The 18,851-nt window shown below is 39.8% G+C and overlaps 1 protein-coding gene and 1 long non-coding RNA gene across 2 annotated transcripts; one reads left to right on the forward strand and one right to left on the reverse strand.

The window, feature by feature from the left end:
• Window positions 1-568: 568 nt before the first annotated feature.
• Window positions 569-5,765, reverse strand: irx1a (iroquois homeobox 1a). Its single transcript, XM_077207016.1, has 4 exons — window positions 4,473-5,765; window positions 2,107-3,106; window positions 1,747-1,819; window positions 569-928 (listed from the first exon to the last, which is right to left on the reverse strand). The coding sequence occupies exons 1-4, from the start codon at window positions 4,707-4,709 to the stop codon at window positions 871-873; spliced, it is 1,368 nt and encodes a 455-aa protein (XP_077063131.1). The 5' UTR covers window positions 4,710-5,765; the 3' UTR covers window positions 569-870.
• On the forward strand, window positions 5,027-14,405 carry LOC143715315 (uncharacterized). The gene is made up of 3 exons (XR_013195715.1): window positions 5,027-5,227; window positions 11,158-11,931; window positions 12,024-14,405. It is a non-coding gene; the product is annotated as an uncharacterized LOC143715315 (long non-coding RNA).
• The last annotated feature ends 4,446 nt before the right edge of the window (window positions 14,406-18,851 follow it).

The following is an 18,851-nucleotide window of genomic DNA, read 5'->3' on the forward strand; positions in this document are numbered from 1 at the left end:
GTTTATAAATTGTAAACAATATGAGCGGTGGTGTCTCATGCTGATGACGCAAGGAGGCCTCAATCCACACTCCCTCTGAACTGAAAGTCACTCTCCTCACACATTAATAATTTATTATCGTATCGAGTTTTTTTTTTCTTCTTCTGACAGATTAGATTTTAACCATTTGATTTTGTTTGCACAGGGCGTTCCCACATTATTACTTAATGATATTCCCAGCTGCTTCGGTCCATTTTCCGCCGCCAGCAGCCATCTGGTCTCTTATTAGCACCTCAATGCGTTTGCAGCAGCTCCATTTAACAATTGAATCTGAACACTCCCGCAAAATATTTCCAGATCCATTTTGGGCCCCATGCATCTAAATAACCGACAGATTTCCCCCGCTTTTAAGAGCATTCGTTATTATGACTTTAGATTATTAATAATGAAATTTGCCTATACTATGATTGATTTTTTTTTAATCCAAATAATAAAATGAAAAAGACTAAATGAAACGTAACGTCACTAAAACATGTAACCCTTCAGAAAACAAACCAAAACACACACACAAAATAAAAACCTCTTTGCATTTGTCTATAATTTCATTTAGTTTATTAGACAAAATATATGATCTGGACAAACTCCGTCAACTCACTATTTACAAATGTGGGTCACCTTAAAGGAAAACACCAACACATAAAGACAAAATAAGCCTACCAATGTCCCACGGTAAGGAAGGGATCACAGGTGTCATTATATACATCTCCACCGGGTGCTAATCAAACTCGGACATTTGTTTTAGAGTAACTGAATGCTATGCTGAATTGATTTCGTTTTCATTGTCCCATTATGAGTGCCATCAGTCCTTTTTTTGCGGGGCAAATGTCTTGATCAAGCGGAAGAGAGAGCTGTTAGGACCCTCTGTGTTGATTCCTGCTGGTTTCTTGGGCTGTGAACACAGACACACAGACAGAATTGTGATATAATTTCCTTTAAAAACATCGAGGCATACAGCTAATTTCCTGAACGTTATAACACAGCAATTAATTATATGATAACAGGCCAGAAGTGTCGCCATTTATATGTATACGCCTACATATATAATGAAAGCATTTTAGTGGTTGTTTTTGTTTTCAAAGCGTTACCGTGCAATACATTATTTCACACGCAATTTTACAAAAGCAGTAGTCTATGTTTCGGTCTAAAATAGAGACGTTTAATACCATGCTGATATTTACCAACAAATTCACTGGCGCAACTAATACAATATAAGTAAAAAAAAAAAAAAAAAACGGTTCTGCTAAAATTGTGGCACTTAAAACGGGCAAGTTTTCAGCATCACTGCTCCCCCGAGGCTCACTTTCCCCAAGGGTCTTTAGGAAAGGCACACAACCCCGGTGACTTGATAAGTAGTTATTCTCCAGAGAGGCATAGAGTGTGTGTGTGGGGAGGGGGATTCGTGGCCTTTTGTCACCAGGAAAAGCACAACTATTTATTATAAGCGCTAAGCGCATATTTTTCTCTGTCTGTCTGTTAGGAAACCTGTATCCCAAGAGTCATTCTTCGATAAGCAGTTTTAAAAACAATCGTTCGCTGTTGCATGCGTTTCGTCTAGTATAACGATGGCCCAGTAATACTACTACTAGGCATGCTGTTAATAATAATAATAATAATAATAATAATAATAATAATAATAATAATAATAATAATGAAAATAAGAAGAAGAATATGAAGAAGAAGAAGAAGAAGAATATAATACACATTTACCTGTCGTGAAGAGGACGAAACGATGACTTTAAAGGTTGCGTTGGTGATTCATTTCTGAGGACATTTTCACGATCTAAGAATTAAAAACAAAATCAAACGTTGGAATTAGATTGACTGGAATTAAATGCGCAGCATTATTGTACAGATTTGTTTTTATCTGTGTAATTGTTATTATTTTATTATGTAGGCTATTTTATATATAGGCCTATATATTGAGGGTAACAACAACAAACACCCCGACAACTACTACAATAGCAATAGGCCAAATAATCAAAATTAAAATAACAATAGCAACATTTAAAATGGCACTGCCACATTTGTGCATAGCCTATACACAGGCCTGTTGTGATTTGTGCATACCTATGTGTTTTGGACTGAGGTCCTCTGGCGCCTTGTCACTGTTTGCGGCTGCCAGGGTCGAGGCCTGCTGCTGCTGCTGCTGTGAGTGAACAGGATGATTATGATTATGATGATGCTGATTGACGCCCAAGAAAGATCGGACGTTCAGCAGGGAGTTTTGGCCCAGAAACGCGCCATTTGTCCAGTTGTGGAACTTCCCAATCTGACACGTGTACAGTCCATGGCTGGGCAGGAAGGCCGGGTGTGTGCCCGCGGGAGTGGCGGGAACAGAGGGTGACGTAGGTTTTTGCGAGCTATCTGGACTGGTTGCGGTTTCTGCTAACGACCATATTTTGGGCTTATTGCTAACCGGAACTTGAAAACCACCCTGTCGGCCAGGCGACAGAACCCTGGTGTTGTTGTTGTTGTTGTTTCCGTCAGACGGCTCTTTGCCGGCAGAAATGACGTTTGATTTGGATTTCTCGAAGGCCTCGTGAGCCTCCAGCGCAAGCGCGCGCCGTTTCTCCCGCAAGCTCTCGAGCTCCCCGCGCTTTTCCTCATCCTCCTCGTTACTTTGATCTCCGTCGTTGTCGTCGATCTTGTCGATATCTATGCTCTCCAAATCTATTTCCTCTTCATCTTCGTTCTTTTCGGCGTCCCCCTCGGTATCGCTGCCAAATATAATATTGCCATCTTCGTCTTCTTTACTTCTGGCGCCCCATGTTACCTTGTTCTCCTTTTTGAGTCTCCTTCTGGCGTTGGCGAACCAGGTGGACACTTGTGTGAGGGTCATCTTGGTGATGATGGCCAGCATGATCTTCTCACCTTTGGTGGGATAGGGGTTTTTCCTGTGCTCGTTGAGCCAGGCCTTCAGAGTGCTGGTACTCTCTCGTGTGGCGTTTTTAGGCCTGGAAGGGTCTCCATACTGGAACTGACCGTAGGGATAGAAGGCAGGGCTCGTGTGGGCAGCAAAGCTCGCAGGGTGAACGCCAGGACTGTCTTTTAAATCATACTGAGATCCCTACAATGAGGTTGACAAGAGGGGGGGAAAAACAAACCATCAGATACGCTGGATTTCATACACACAACAGAGCGCGCAAACTAATTCGGGATCACGCTGTCAACATTCCATTTCGAAATTTCACTTTTATCCAAATGTTTGCAAATGTAGGCTATCAATCATTTCTTTATTAATCTGACCTCTCCAGAAATCGTGCGAGTTTTGTTTTGTTTTTCCAATAATGTTTCCCCCCGACCTTTCATAAACTAATATTTGTTTTGACCTTTGACCAACATTGCTATATAAAAAGCTAGGCCATATATAGCGATAACAAAAAAATGTAAAAATATGCTAAATATTACGTAGGCTATGTTAATGGCATTGTGGAAAATAAGAAAGAACACGAATACTGTTGGCAAAAATTACCACATTGTTTCGAATCCGATATGTGTACAATTTTAGCATTTAATTTAAGTTTCGCTCGTTATGTACAGGCCTTAACCCATTACCAAATGTTGTTATAATTAGCTTATTATTCGTATAGAGTTATACAACACATGACACAATCATATACCGCAGTGTTTCTTATTAATCGAAAAAAGCGTTTAAGCGATTTAAGTGCTTTTTATATCATTTGAATTGATTTTCCTTGCACAAGAGATTCGTGCACATAATGTGGGCACGATTTGTAATTATTTGTTACAGTTTAGCGAAAGACACAATTGATTAATATATACAACTTTCAACATCTCTCTTTTTTGGAAATGAAACGAGATTCCGCTTTTGTGGAGAATCACATTTCATTAGTCAAAACAACTATTTTTGTCACTTTTATTATCATTCATATTTATAATTTACTACAAGTCATGAAGACATCATGTAGGGAACTGTAAATTAGTTTCTGAGCCAGAAGGACCTTTGAAACAATAATTCATTTTACATTGTTTCCAAAGCGTAGCCTACCGCAAAGTTGTCCATCGAAACAACTTAAATTATTTGTTAAATTTAAATTCAGCTGAATAACATTTATAGCATGTTTTAAATATTGCAATTTGGAAATTGCATGATTCGTGCTATTATTATTAAACACCCGCACAACAATTCTTCAACTCAAACACCGAGACAGGCACAAACTTTTCTTGTAAAATGGCGGACGGAAAGGTATTTAAAATTTTATGCGTGCCAAATCTGCAATGCAATTCTAACAGACTAGAATAAATGTCAAAACCTGTTAGAAACTTCCCATGCACATTGCAAGCTTAAGCTGCGTTAACCTCTCTTGTGCGGCAGTCCCCCCCCAAAAATGCTCGCAAAATAAAAGCAATACAATGCAGAGAGAGAGAGAAAAAAATCAGTCAGCTTTAGAATGCAAATGTGCTTTTCTTACCATTTGGGAGAAAAGAGCCAAATCGGCGCTGGTGTAAGGCAGAAAGGCGCTGTAGTTGTGTGCGTACGGGTACATGCCCAACACCGAGGACACCGCAGCGGCCGCCGCGGACGCGCTTCCCCCGATCTCAACGCTCCCTCCGCGGGACGACGGAGTTAACACTCCCGGGCGATCGCCTCCGTACACCGCCTGGGAGGCACTCAAATACTGCGGGTAACCCAGCTGGGGGAAAGACATCTCCTTCGCCACGTCGGAAGCCAAAACAAGGCAAAAAAACAAATAGCCCACCAAAGCAAGAAGTGAAAGAGTTTCTCTCTCTCTCTCAAGCAGCACCGAATGAGAATGGGGAAATGCTCGTCTTTAAATCTCAGCTTCTCTTTTGCGGCAAGTCCGTCGGATGTGATCAGATCAACAATTGAGCTCCAACTGATGTCTCTGCCCCTAGGTCCTGGGCTGATCTCTCAGATACAATTTGAAGTTGATGCTTTGATTGGCGTCCCAGGCTCCTCCTCGTTGGCGCATGTGGTTAGTGCATTGGCCAGGGCCACTTTTGCACTGTTTGGAGGATTGTATGTTAAATGTTTAGCATTAGAATCCATTCACTGTAGTGTGACAACCTGTCTACACGATTTTACAGCTGCCCGGCACTGGGGAAATGAACTGATAGGCACGCGGAACTTATTTTGAATGGCTCATAATTCTTATAAACACTGGAGAATTAAAGCAACACTCGCGATGACACTGATCTTCATAAGGTATTGACGATCAAACAACTGTATTCTTTTGAAGGTGCTTTTTTTATTTTCTTATTTTTTTATTTTTATTTTTTGCAGTGAGTGATTGCTAAAATTGTGTACAGGATTTTACACATTTGGCAAAAAAAAACCAACAACTCTGAATTGAATTATTCAAATGGAGCACTGGCTTTATTGTTTTGTTTGAGTGAGCTTAAATAATTAAAGATGCATTTGAATACTCTAAACCTCATGATTTTTTCTCTCCTTTATTATTTTTGGTACTGTAAAGATACAGTTTCAAAATGCATGGACTTTCTATTTTTATGCGCGACGACAGCTTAGGAACTATTATTTGTCTTTGGTAAAAGTATTTGTTCTCGATATTTGTAATCGGTGCAGTTAATGTGTGTCAATTAGTTTAAAACATTATAGCCCGTTTTTCTCTTCCATTTCTTCTCTCTCTCTCTCTCTCTCTCTCTCTCTCTCTCTCTCTCTCTCTCTCTCTCTCTCTCTCTCTCTCTCTTCCTCACACACACACACACACACACACACACACACACACACACACACACACACACACACACACACACACTTATAACCCAGAGGCACTTACAAGCATACACACGGGGGTGGGGGCGTTGGGGACTTTGTATTTATGTTTCATTGTTAAATACTGAACGAGGTGATGTCGTGAATAATCGTGAGCACTTCATTAACATGCACACAAACGCCATTTAGCCAACCCCCCCAAAACTATTAATACCACTAATAATAGTCGTGACAGATAAAGGGATCGCCTGTGGTCTAACAGTTTATGATTTTAATGTGTGTGCGATAACAATGATCTCACTAATCCAATCACATCTTTACCAAAATGCCCCATCTAAATATAATGAACTTGCAGCTCATCTGTTTTTGCTTAATATAGGCAACATATAATACAAACATGTGACGTATTGATATTCTTCAGAAACGAAACAAAATGTGATTTGCGAAAAGATTTTTTGTTTACATTGTAAACTTTTCTTTACTATTTGATTCGTATATTCTATCGTTATAAACTAAACGAGACGTGTCAATGGAATTTAAATGTTTTATTATTTTAATTCAGTCGAGACATTAAAAGCATGCATTGCACGAGCGTTTTGATTGATCGGAACCGAGTACGGTTGTTCCGGGGCTCTTGATTCGTTCCTCGTGTCCAGGGTCCGGGACTCGCTCTGTCATGAGGTCGCTGCTCTAGCGCTTCTAAAGTTGTGCTCGTTGAAAGGATATAGTGGATTTATTAGTTTAACGGCTCAGATGAAGCCAGTGATTGTGATCTGCCCCAGATGGCCGCGAGTGGAGGATCTGTTGAAAATATCTGAGGGCACTGATGCCAATCTGAGGAACACATCAGACAGAAGGAGGAATGGCACTGGCGATAACCCGCTGGAAACGCGCACAGCAGAAGATCATGCAGATATGACAGAAAATATCTCTAAACGACGAAGACAGAGACGTTAAGAAAGGACATTCAATCTTGAGAAATGTGGTAGAGGAAAGAAAAAGTCAGCGGGTGCTCAGTTACTCGCCTTTTATTGAAACATTTAAGGTTCTTTTTACATTTGATTTAATTAACATACAGAATAAGCAATATTTAATTGGATGTAAGGTTACACGTAATTTATTTACTGCAGAATGCATTTCGTAGACATGAATGCTCAGTTATTTTAAACAGTTTTTTTTTTTTTTTGAGGGTGAGAATCTCAAATTTCCCTTTTCGGGTAAATGGGGTAAATAAATTGTAAAGGGGTTGAAGTTTGACCCTCGTCAAACAATGGCACGTGTAATCTATGGGCAATAAAGCGTGTTCACACTTAACTGATTTATGGGGGCTTGTTAAAGTCCCATTATCACTTCCCCTGCAACAGCAAGAGACCAATGCAACTTCACTGGATGTTCGTCCCTGTTTAAGACAGGATTTTTGAAAATAAATTACATAAATATAATTTTCTTAGAAACTTGTCTTAATATACAGTATATCTTTTTTTCTAATATATATATATATTTCTCTCTATATGTGTGCAATGTGAAAATTATACTATATATATGCAATGCTAGGCATGCATGTATACACACATCTATAAATTATGGAAAATACACTATGCCCTTAAGCAAGCTCTCATTTTTCTGCTCTTCCTCTATCATATAAGAAACCTTAGCTTAGCAGAACAGTGATTACAGTGGATGAATTCTGCATATTTCAAAGGTTGAGTTTTTTTTTAGACAGGAACATTTTTTTTAAACTTTTAAACCATTTCAAAACAACAACAAGAGCATGCACACATTTTCATCCTGGGGTTTCACATGCTGTTTTATATTCAGAATTTGAAAGATTTCAGGTTTTCCGTACAGTGACTGCTGCTGTCTAAGTGTCATTATAACATAAAAACTGCTGTTTGTCCATGCTTTCTCCTCCAACCTTCCTTTTCCATTAATGCAAGAATGGTTCTTAAAAAAAAAAAAAAAAAAAATCTATTTATTTCCTTTCAGAGCATTTCTGTCATCTGCATGCGGGCTTCATGAGACAGATCTTGCAGTGCAGACTTCTGTTCATGTTTGGATTTCATAGAACTCAAAAATCAATGCGTTTCTCAAGCATGTCAATGTACATTCTATAAGTACAGGTGTAGGGCAATTCTTACAACACTGTGACACTCATGTAGCACAAACGAAAACAGGGAATGGCATTCAACTAAACTGTCAACTTTAAACAGCCAAAAGCAATGAGATCAAAGGCATGCGCTGGAGTCTCTTCTCTCTCTAGATTACAGCCCTAACGGTTTGAACCCTTAATGCTATTAAAGGGAACCAGGACATCTCTCCCAACCATGGTTACTGAGTAAATCCCCTCTGGACTCAAAGATGACCAGAGCCAGACTTGAGTCAGCAGTGGTCAAATCAAGCTTTTACACAGAGTTTTAGCATTTGATATTTAGGGTTTTCGGGAGAAACGTTGCAAGAGTACTGACTGAACAGACCCATGATCCACTGTTTGCATCCCAGCTTGAGACGAATTACGGCAGGGCTCGCGTGTGTCTGTGTACAAGAATAATCACTGGATGACTGGGACATGAATGATGTAACTTTAAATAAAAAAAATAAAAAATAAAAATCAATTTAATATGTGCCCATGCTAATTGTCCTCATGAATAAAAATATGCATGTTTTTAAAAAAAAAAAACTATTCTCTAGTTGTTATTTTTTTATTTTATTTTTTTTAGTGAAGAATGTGTTAAACCTATAACTGGATCCATTTTGCAATGTTCCAGTGAACTTATATCAAGGGTGGAATCATATCTAATGAAAACGGTCCTTCAGCAGTTTTGGGAATGTGTTGAGATTATCAATGTTGGGAAGTTTAGCACGTCAGCGTCTGAGTCAGAGTCCTGCTGGACCACACATGATTGTCCCCTATTGTCCTCCTCTGTCTTCGGCAAGTTGACATGAGGTTAAAAATCTCTGGTATGCCCCTCTCGCCCAGGAGAGATTAACAAATTATATGTGCTGAAATCTACTCCAGCTAAATTCGGAAGAAAGCAGTTACCACCAACCATCACAATGTGCAGTTCGTTCCCAGCCCACAAATAACATTTATCCAATAACTCCAAATATCCCCCAACACTGCAATAAACCGGAGTGCAGTTAAATGCCTTATTAGAGTCCTGGCACTAGGAATTTGATAGGAATGCATGTACCACACCCAGGTACGGAAAGAGGGAATTTCAGGCTAATAAAAGACGTGTGTGGAAGTGTCATAAGGCCAGAGTGCAGTGTGTGTGGCTGACAGCACAGCATATGGAACGAGATTTTACCTCGTTGTAGCGACACCTTGGCAGTGAATCTTCTACACTACAGGGCATCTGCTAGTTTGGCACTTGCCTACAAACTTTCCACTCCATCGCAAATTTGGGTCCAAAGTAGATAATTGTTACATTTTCCTGTTACATGATTATTTTCTGTGCTTGATCACTTGATTCAATTTCCTATCATTATCATCTTTATACAACATAAAAGAACACAAAAAATTGTAGGGTATTTTTCATAAATCTCAGATTGTGACATGCAGCCACATATATATTTATATATTATATTATATTTTATGTATTTATATTTATCATACAGGTTGTCACTTTTTTGTATGTAAATATGCAATTGAGGGATTACAATATCTGTTGGTGCACCAAAGTGGTTTTGTAATGTGTATGTATGTTACATTTTTGGGTAACACTTTATTGTTATTATTACACGTTACATGTAGTTACTTTAGTAATAACTATTAATTTATGTGTAATTACATGCAACTAGCCCAAACCAAACCCTAATCCTAACCCTTTAGTTAGTACATGTAGTTACTTAATATTATTCAGTACTTAAATGTATAATTACAGTGTAACAATGACACATTCAAATAGAATTGTTTATGAATTGATTTGTTTTCATTATTATTATGTGATGAAAGTAGCACAGTAGCTTTTTATAGATAAAACATTTGTTTCAAGTTAAAAAAATGCAAACACAAAGTTATCTGAACAAAGTCACGTGGAATGGTAGGTGTAGCTGTGTGTTTGGGTTAATCAGTGTCTTTCTCACTGGATCCCGCACCCCTTGAAACACTCACAGGGTTTTAGGAATGGTAACAAAACCTACTCCCAGCCACCCCAGCATGCTCACATATCAAAGGCTGGCCGGGGTGCTGTCCATCCCAAAGGGCATTGTCAATGCTGATTAGCGGGAGGGTCACCTCTCTGATGTGATTGGCTACTGAGAGAAAAAGAGAGGCAGAGAAATGTGAGAGGGGATGTTAATTGTTTTGGCTCTTTTCTAAGGAAAACATATCACCATGTGATCTAGTGGAGGTTAAGTACCCTCATTGCCACAGGGACAGAGGTAATTAATAGACAGAATGGCTGTGTTTATGTGCATTAGTCTTTTATGGCTCTCTCAGTTGTAATGGTTTGTTAAATGGAGGCCTCCTCTCACCACAGATTGCAGGCTGATAAAAGACTTCAGGTGGCCTGTGTTTAAATCTCAAGCACGTCACTTAATCCAAACGAACACCTCGACAACAACGTCAACGCTGAAAAGTGTGAGCAGGAGCAGAACTAGGCCACCTTTTTACAACTTTGTATTTGTAGTTGTTTTTTATTTGAATGGAGGTTTTGCAGAGATTATTTCACTTTTACACTTGTATAATCAGTTCATTTTAGTGAATGTGCAAAATTTACCCTTAGGATATTTATTCAAGCTCCCCAACCAATGTGCACTCATAGAGCACACACATACACACACACGCGCACGCACACACGCACCCCCCCCCCCCCCCCCCCCCACACACACACAGACGTTTAAGTTTGACATTTTACATTGACATTTTATTTGTATTAATCTCCTTTAATGAAATAAATAACGTTCTACATTAAATAAACTTGCACTAAATATGCATTTGCCTATATTTATTTATTGTTCGCTTTATTTAATGCTGAGACAAAAAAAAAAAATACTTGTCCGAAACTTTGGATTGCTAGCATTTCTTGTGCTATTGCTTTCTTAAGATGAATAGCTTGTTGTGTTCCTCACTTGTAAGTTGCTTTTGATGAAAGTGCCTGATAAATGAATACATGTAAATGTATCCTCTTCTTATCACAGACATCCATACACGTTTCACTGCTGTGTGTAATTTATGCAAAACAACCTCACATTAGTATGTCTTCACATGATCAGTTATAATGTTTTCAAAATCATGCAGATATCAGTGTTGTCAGATCTTTAGATCTCCAGGTCCTTTGTGACGTTACTGCAGACCCATGAACTGTTACGATCAAGCATCTAATAACCACTGAGCTGCTAACATGTGTCTCCGAGTCCTATAAGGCATGTTAAACAAACGTATGGCTTTCTTTCAGCTCAAGAATACTCATTCACCTTCAAGCACAAAGGGATGCACTGGACTAAGTCAGCGTGCCTCATTGAACTGTCAGCATCTATGAAGCGGCTCACCACGTACAAGGTTACAGCGCGCGAGGGCACAGAAGGGGCTGGCAGCTACGTCCTGGCAGAGCTTGTTCCTTCATTCTGCGAGCAGGAGCGCGACGTGTCACTTTCGTTCAGGCCTGAACGCTCTCTGGTCGAGAGTCCGGGGTTCTGGAGGTGCTGCCCGAGGGGGTGGCAGGTTGCATCCCCGGTTTTGTATCAGCCCCACGTAAAGGCAGCATTGATCCCAGCTGAAAAAAGCCATCTAAACAATGAAGTCCAATAGCAAGTCCATTTCAAGGGCCCAGCTGATTGGAGACGGGTAATGCCGGCATTAGAGATACTCAGCTGGGCCGGCGACTCGCGGAGCGCACCATGAAATCTCTTGTTAAAGTAAGAAAAATAGTGTTTGCTCAGTAATTGAACAATTTTATTTTAGCCCCACTGGCCCCGGCGGCCCCCGCTCCTCCTCCCGCTTCTGTGCTCCCCTCCCCCTTGTCTTTGTGTGAGTACCCATCAAATCTGGATCGATCCTGCAGTGTCATTGTGTAAGGGGGTTATTTATGTGGGCATCCAATCTCCAGCTGCCGTTGTTTTCGAGCGGGGAACAAGGCCAGAGATTTTGTTAACAGCGAAAAGAACATCAGAGGAGACACTGCGGCCGAAGCTCCGGCTCGCCTCTCGCAAAACGAGTGCTTTCACAGCCGGTTAGTCTTTAAGTACTGATTGTATTGAGTTCATCCTCGTGAAATAGACAACTAATTTTGTGTTTTCTCTCTCCATCTACATGGATTACAAGAGGCAAATGAGACGGGGCCAGGGCCGGGGACCCCCGCCCCAGCGACCCCCCGCTCCCGGCCCGGATCCCGGCCAAAGCGAGGCTCGGCCCTATCTGCCGGAGAAATGAACGATCCTATTTATGTTAATGCATACATGAGCGTTACACAGGTTTTCCCATGATAAGGCTATAGGTTAATGAAATGCTCATTTCATTCTAGCAGTTGTTTTCTCTGTGAAGTTCCGATAAGTAGCGAACCAATGAAGCCTGTAATTACAATCTTACAGAAACCCGGCCAATCTGTATATAAATCTCACCATCCAATTACAAGATGTAATAATTTTGCAGTCAAGCTGGTAATGAGGTCTAATACTCATGCATGTGATAATCCCCCCTGGATGCTGACTCTATCAGATGTTAGCTTTGTAATTATGTGAGCAAAAAATCATTATTTCATGTTCAAGTAGAAAATGAGGTTGGTGGGAAGTTAATTTTCTCTATGCTCTGTGAAGCGTAGACAAGAATTTAATGATTTAATTACAGTTGTTAGCCCTTTTTTGCAAAAGGCTTAAATCGAGCTAAGCGTTTTTCATAGCCTGACATCAAGAGTCTGGGAACATCAAAGATTGCTACGGCGCGCACAAAGTGACGGGCCCCGGAATTTCCAGGAGCACCCATCTCCTTGGAATTTCGGGAAACGGTTATATCCTCATCGCCAAGGTAACCGCGGCCCCAGGACACAGAGCCGCCAGATAAAAGCAACATCAACAAATATTAAGCGCTCGGGCTTTCTCCGCAGCTCACTAATCCACTGTATGTGAATTTGTCATATCAGATTACTATGACAGTCATGGTGAGGTGGAGTGGAAAGCATCCACCCACCTAAAAAGGACAATATAGTTTTCTCTCCACCCTTCTCGGCATTTCAAAACGGCTTCTGAGTGCTGTCTGTAGCCCTCTGATTTCCATATATCCTTTATGGAGGAGAGCGAGCGGGCGAGGGAGAGAAACAGTAAATACATTCCTCAGAGTAATCCCTAGAAAGGGGAATGCTTTTTGCCAGTGGAAGAAAGCGCTTTGAGCTATGTAATTCAACTTCACAGCGACACCAGCTACTTGTTTATTCAAGGGTTGGGGAACGCTGCTCCGCTCCCTTTAACAGGCCTCTGTGAAGACTGCCAAATATTTAGCCTGTCCTCTCCTGCCTTTCATCTGCTCCCGGAACTCGACGCTCGAGATACTTCTCACCGCTCTCCTTACAAACTTCTGCTATGATTTGAATTTGACTTTGCAATAAAGGGTATACGCAGTCTAAAGTCACTCCAGGCACTTTTTTGTTCAATGACACCACAGAAGCCCTGAGAGACATTTGAAGCCTTTCACAACTCAAGGTTTGGGGGGGGGGGAATATTTGTAAATGACTTGTCTTTGGTGGTTCGTTCGAGTCGGAGAAATTAAGCCCCGCAGATACATCGGTGTGCAGGTCTTTTTAAACACTCCAACGCCTCTTGAAATCTCTAAAGTTGACAATTGCATATCCCAAGGCGGAATAGAACAGATCCTCTGCAACAATGGCGCGCTCTCGAGTGCCTGTCTCTCCCTTGGCTCCCGCACTTCAGGTCCCTGACCTTTAAATCTTTTGCCCTGATTTCGGTGCTTCAGTGCGTTCTGTTAAACAAGAAGTGTTGTGACCCATAATTGTGGGCAGGCTCTCAGCAGGTTGGGAGAGCTCTTTCCACCAGAGTGTCCGGTCCGGCTCCATCTGCTGCTGTCTTGCGCTGGTCCCACTGGGAAGCCCGGCTAATTTTGCAGTCAATTAGCAGAAGGACGGCTTTTGTTCTCTCGCCGTCCCCAACGGACCGCTGTGCCAGTCTGCTGCGATCTATGGACGCTGCATTCGGATGGGTAGGAGGGCTGTTTTTCATTCTCCACGGCCTTCTCCAGCGCCGGGCCCTCGCTGACCCTTTTGACATTGTTGGCCAAACGCTGTCGATCGCAGTGAGCCGCACGGAGGCTTGAATGACGAATGTGAGATGGACAGAGAGTGCCTGGGTTAAATTCAGCGGTGAATAAAAGGCATTAGATGCTTCATTAGCTGAAGGATTAGATGTCATAAACCCCTCATGGGCACATCATGAGCAATGAGTATGTTTAAAACCGTTGGATTATCACTGCAATAGACTAATTCTGCACAACGCCACTGACATGAGACTGTAATGTGCTATAACCAGAACAAATCTCTAATGTTACATGGAAGAAACCCTATTCAATTTCCGTCAAGGCAAATTGTTGGACATTACAGTTTTAGTAACGTTTTGCACACACAACTCTAAATATATGTGTATCATTTTATGTTCCTATGAATAAATTATTTCTATTTATCAAATAATCCTGAAAAAAAAATGTATCATGGTTTCCCCCAAAAGTATGACTCAGCACAACTCTTTTTAACATACTAATACTAATCAGAAATATTTCTTGAACAGCGAATCAGCGTATTAGAATGATTTCTGACGGATCATGTGACACCGAAGACTGGAGTAATGATGCTGGAAATACAGCTTTGCATCACAGGAATAAATTAAAGTTTAAAATATATTACAATAGAAAACATTATATTATGATATTGCACCATATTGCTGTTTTTTAAACTGTAGTTTTGATTAAAAAATGCAGTTTTAGTGAGCATAGGAGACTTTTTTTCAAAAACATTAAACATCTTGGCAACACACACACACACATATATATATATACTTATCTATTCACTGAACACACCTTTAGAAAAGCATTTAATGCAATAAAACAAAAGACAAACAAACATTTTTAGGTGTAACAAGGAGTCTGCAAATAGTATACTGCATTTTAGCTTTGGTTACAATTATTTATGAAAAGGTACAATGCATTATAAAGTACATTATGACTATCTTTATAATGCATTATACACAAGACCTTAAGTAAAGTGTTTTAACAATTTTTACCAAACCCAAACTTTTGAATGTTATTGTATGTTTTTGAAGAAATTCAGGAAACATTTTATTTCGATGGTCATTCGAAGTAACTTTGCATCTACTTACTCGAATTAGAGTATTACTAGACTGTTTGCTTAATATCTGCTAACTCTGTATTTTGATGTTCCCAAACAGAACTTTGCAACATGTCAACCTATTAATAACCCTAACTAACATTCTACTGATACCCTAATGAGAGTTAGTTGACATGTTGTTACAAAGTTACTTGTAGTTACATAGTTAGTAGCATTTCTAAAGTGGAACATCAAAATAAAGTGTAACTGAAATTCAATAAATAAATCTAAATTTAAAGAATAAGGTCTGTTGTAACAATATATGGTATTGGAGGAATTATAAAATGGGGGTGCTTTTTAACTTGTAGATGAGGCACTGCCTCACAAAGTGAGGCAACTACATTTCAACTAACTCTTTATTGTGATGATCCTCCGACAGACATTCTACTGACTATAAGTAACTTTGCAAATACATGTCAACTTATTCTAACCCTAACCCTACCAGTCTATTAATACTCTACTAACACTCTAATGAGAGTAAGTAGACGTATAGGTGCAATGTTACTTATAGTCAACAGAATGTGTTAAAGGACCATCAAAATAAAGTGAAACCCATTTATCTGCCAAATTATAAAATTTACCTAATATCTCTAAATCTAACATTATAAGTAAGTAAATGCCACATATAATTATGTCCATAAATGGTTTACTCTGATATTTAAATACGAATTATGGTGAATTTGATTTTCTAATAAAGCTTTAACAATAATACTGTGTAACACTGTATCCCATTTGAAGGAATTATACATGGGAAAAAAACAACAACAAAAAAACACTTATCTAATCTGGTTGTGTAACCTGTAGAAGAAAAGCCACAGCACATTTTGATATATCTTAAATGTAAAATAAATTGCTTTTACTTATACATTTGTCAAATAATTCAAACCCAACAGATTATAAGTACATGTATAATTATGTCCATCAAGTGTTCATTCTGATATTTCAACATGATTCATGGTGAATACATGAACTTTTTTTTTTTTTTTTTTTGACATTCTAATCATTTCCAGAACAGTCTCGTGCAACACCGTATCATATTCTGAGGAATAACAATATGGGAAAGTGCCCTGCACCGCTCCGTAACCTGTAAACGAAGCGCTGCCATTAGCCGGGAGTTACAAATGAGGTTTCCATCCACTCCGAGCTCTTTTTTTGATAGATGAAGCACCCTGTTGGTCTCACCCCGCAGTCCTCGCCGCAGCTCTACCTGGCCTCTCGGCGCGCTACCTGTCTCAAGTTAATAAATCATTTTGGTCCATAAAATATTCAAGGTGGGTGGGGAGGGTTCGAGGTATCAGGCAAGCAGGGCAGGTTAAAGAATTTCTTAAATTTTTATAGCGTGACAGCCTGTCCCACATAAGCCCCTCAGCTGTCTCATGTTCTGGGGCAGAAATGATCCTCTGTGTCACTCTAATAGTCTAGAATTACACTTGTATCACTGTCACTAGCATATGGGGATGTGTATACCCCCTAGGCCTGTGCACCCTCTGCTTTCATGGCATTTAAAGTGATAACATTTGGCCAAGCTAGTTTTGACAGAAAGAGTGAAGCTCTATTCTCTCTTCCCCCTCCACATCGGGTGTATCGGTGACAAAGACAGCCACCAGGGGCCTGCCAGCGAGCGGCCAATCGTCAGGCTTTTTACTGGATAATGATGGCGGGGTCTGACTCTGTTAATAAGGGCCCGAGCGCAGAGGGAGAGCGGAATCAGAGCTGTTTGGCTGTCATTCACTTCATTATATCTCTTATTATAGACCGCTCTCGCTCTCTTCCACCTGATAACATCAGTGAAGCTAAAATGCTGTGCCATTCGACGTGACGTCGGGCTCGTGTTCTCCAAATGAATCGGATCGAGTCGCTGAACAACAGAGGATCTCTGATAAATTCGCTTCCCTTTTTTATAAAAGGAATCACAATGCATGCAGAGTAAAACTATTACTTGATTTGGTAACACTTCATTTTGATGGTCCTTTTTAAAGATTCTGGTGAATATAAACAACTTTGCAAATACATGTCAACTTATTGTAACCCTAACCCTACCAGTCTACTAATACTCCACTAATACTCTAATGAGAGTTAGTAGACATGTAGGTGCAACGTTACTTACTGTATAATCAACAGAATGTGTTAAAGGACCATCAAAATAAAGTGAAACCCATCAACAAAACACCAATCTTATGGAATAGGACATCCAAAAACATTATTTACTCACGGTCTAACTTGTATGATGTTATTAATTTCTGTAGAAGCTCAAAAGAATATTCAAGCTTTTCCAAACGATACCAAGCTCAAAAAGCCTCATAGAAGTCTGCCTTGTTCGCAATATATGCGAAATCTTATGAAGTATAATACCTTTGTGAAAAAAAACTGACTAAACAAATCTAATTCATATTGATTGACAAACTCGGAATATAGCGCACAAGATATATGGACCAATTTTATGGTCAGGATAAACTGTCATTATATGAGAAAAAAATCAGAATCTCCTTTGGTGTTTCACAGAAAAAATACATTTATATACACCGCAGGTCAAAAGTTTAAAGTAATTGAGATGATTGTTGTTTTTGAAATAGGTCTATTATGTTCATCAAGGCTGCATTAATTTGATCAAAAATACAGTAAAAACAGTTTTATATTTACACTTTTTTCTCTTTGAATATATTTAAAAATATTAATATAGGCTGTCCTTTAAATTATATTTAAATATAATATATGTAAATAATATTTAAAGATAAATATGTAATTCTTTTTAATACATTTTTGTAACATTATAGACGTCTTTACTGTCACTTTTGATCAATCTAATGTACTATGTGTGTGTATGTATATTTATATTACATGATGTAAAATGAACGTGCTGCTTCTGGGGTATCCAGGCATTATAAAGGATAAACTGCATATGAAATAGTGATGGCCAAGCAATTAAGCCTTTATCATTGCTGTGTCTCTCCCTCCCCTCATCTTTTCCCCCTCTCTCTTTCCCCTGTACTCCCCCTCTTCCCGTTTTCTCTCACTTGAGCAGACTCGAGCAGTGTGACGGAGTCCCTCTGGACTTGGGCTCTCAAGTTGTTAAAGTGGGAATCAGCAATCTCTGCTTTTTATACCAGCAGGGAAAGAGAGGGAGTGAGAGGACAGAAGCCTGGAACAGCCCTTCCGTTATTGAGCTTGAAGGTTCAGGTCCCGGCGCTTGTGGGTGAGAAACCCCTGCTCTCGCACTATTAATCATTATGTGACCCTTTAACACCTGCTACTAACTCTCTGCCTCCAACTGCTGCCGTATTGATATCATTCCCTGTTGATTTCTTCATTTTCCGACCCCAGCCAGGACTGACCCCTTTGAAATTCCTCATAAATGTCAGTAATTGTGCATCAGAGTTCAATGAATTACTTTGGCTCGGTATTTCTCTTTTTTTCGTTCTCCCATGCCACACACACACACACACACACACACACACACACACACACACACACACACACACACACACACACACACACACACACACACACACACACACACACACACACACACACACACACACACACACACACACACACACACAACACACGCGCGCGCATGCATGCAACTATGCGGCAGAGCCTCATGTATTTTGATGATATAAAATATGACCACATTTACATGCAAATAGAAGTTTGAGATTAATGGGGGAAGCAAACAGTGAAAAAAGGAGGACCGCATGGTAATATGCCATTATGCTGTTTAAATACATTTACCTGTGTTTGGAAGCTGAATTAGCATGGTCTGAGCA

This window comes from Siphateles boraxobius, unplaced genomic scaffold, assembly GCF_051911475.1.
Source record: "Siphateles boraxobius isolate OS27281-9 unplaced genomic scaffold, OSU_SipBor_1 12, whole genome shotgun sequence".
NCBI lineage: Eukaryota > Metazoa > Chordata > Actinopteri > Cypriniformes > Leuciscidae > Siphateles > Siphateles boraxobius.

What these genes read in the sequence shown, in the direction of transcription:
- irx1a (XM_077207016.1), bottom strand. Translation starts at nt 4,709, where the DNA reads ATGTCTTTCCCCCAGCTGGGTTACCCGCAGTATTTGAGTGCCTCCCAG. An exon ending in CCTCAGTCCAAAACACATAG is followed by an intron (nt 1,820 to 2,106) that starts GTATGCACAAAT and finishes TTTAATTCTTAG; the next exon opens with ATCGTGAAAATGTCCTCAGA. An exon ending in TTTCGTCCTCTTCACGACAG is followed by an intron (nt 929 to 1,746) that starts GTAAATGTGTAT and finishes CTGTGTTCACAG; the next exon opens with CCCAAGAAACCAGCAGGAAT.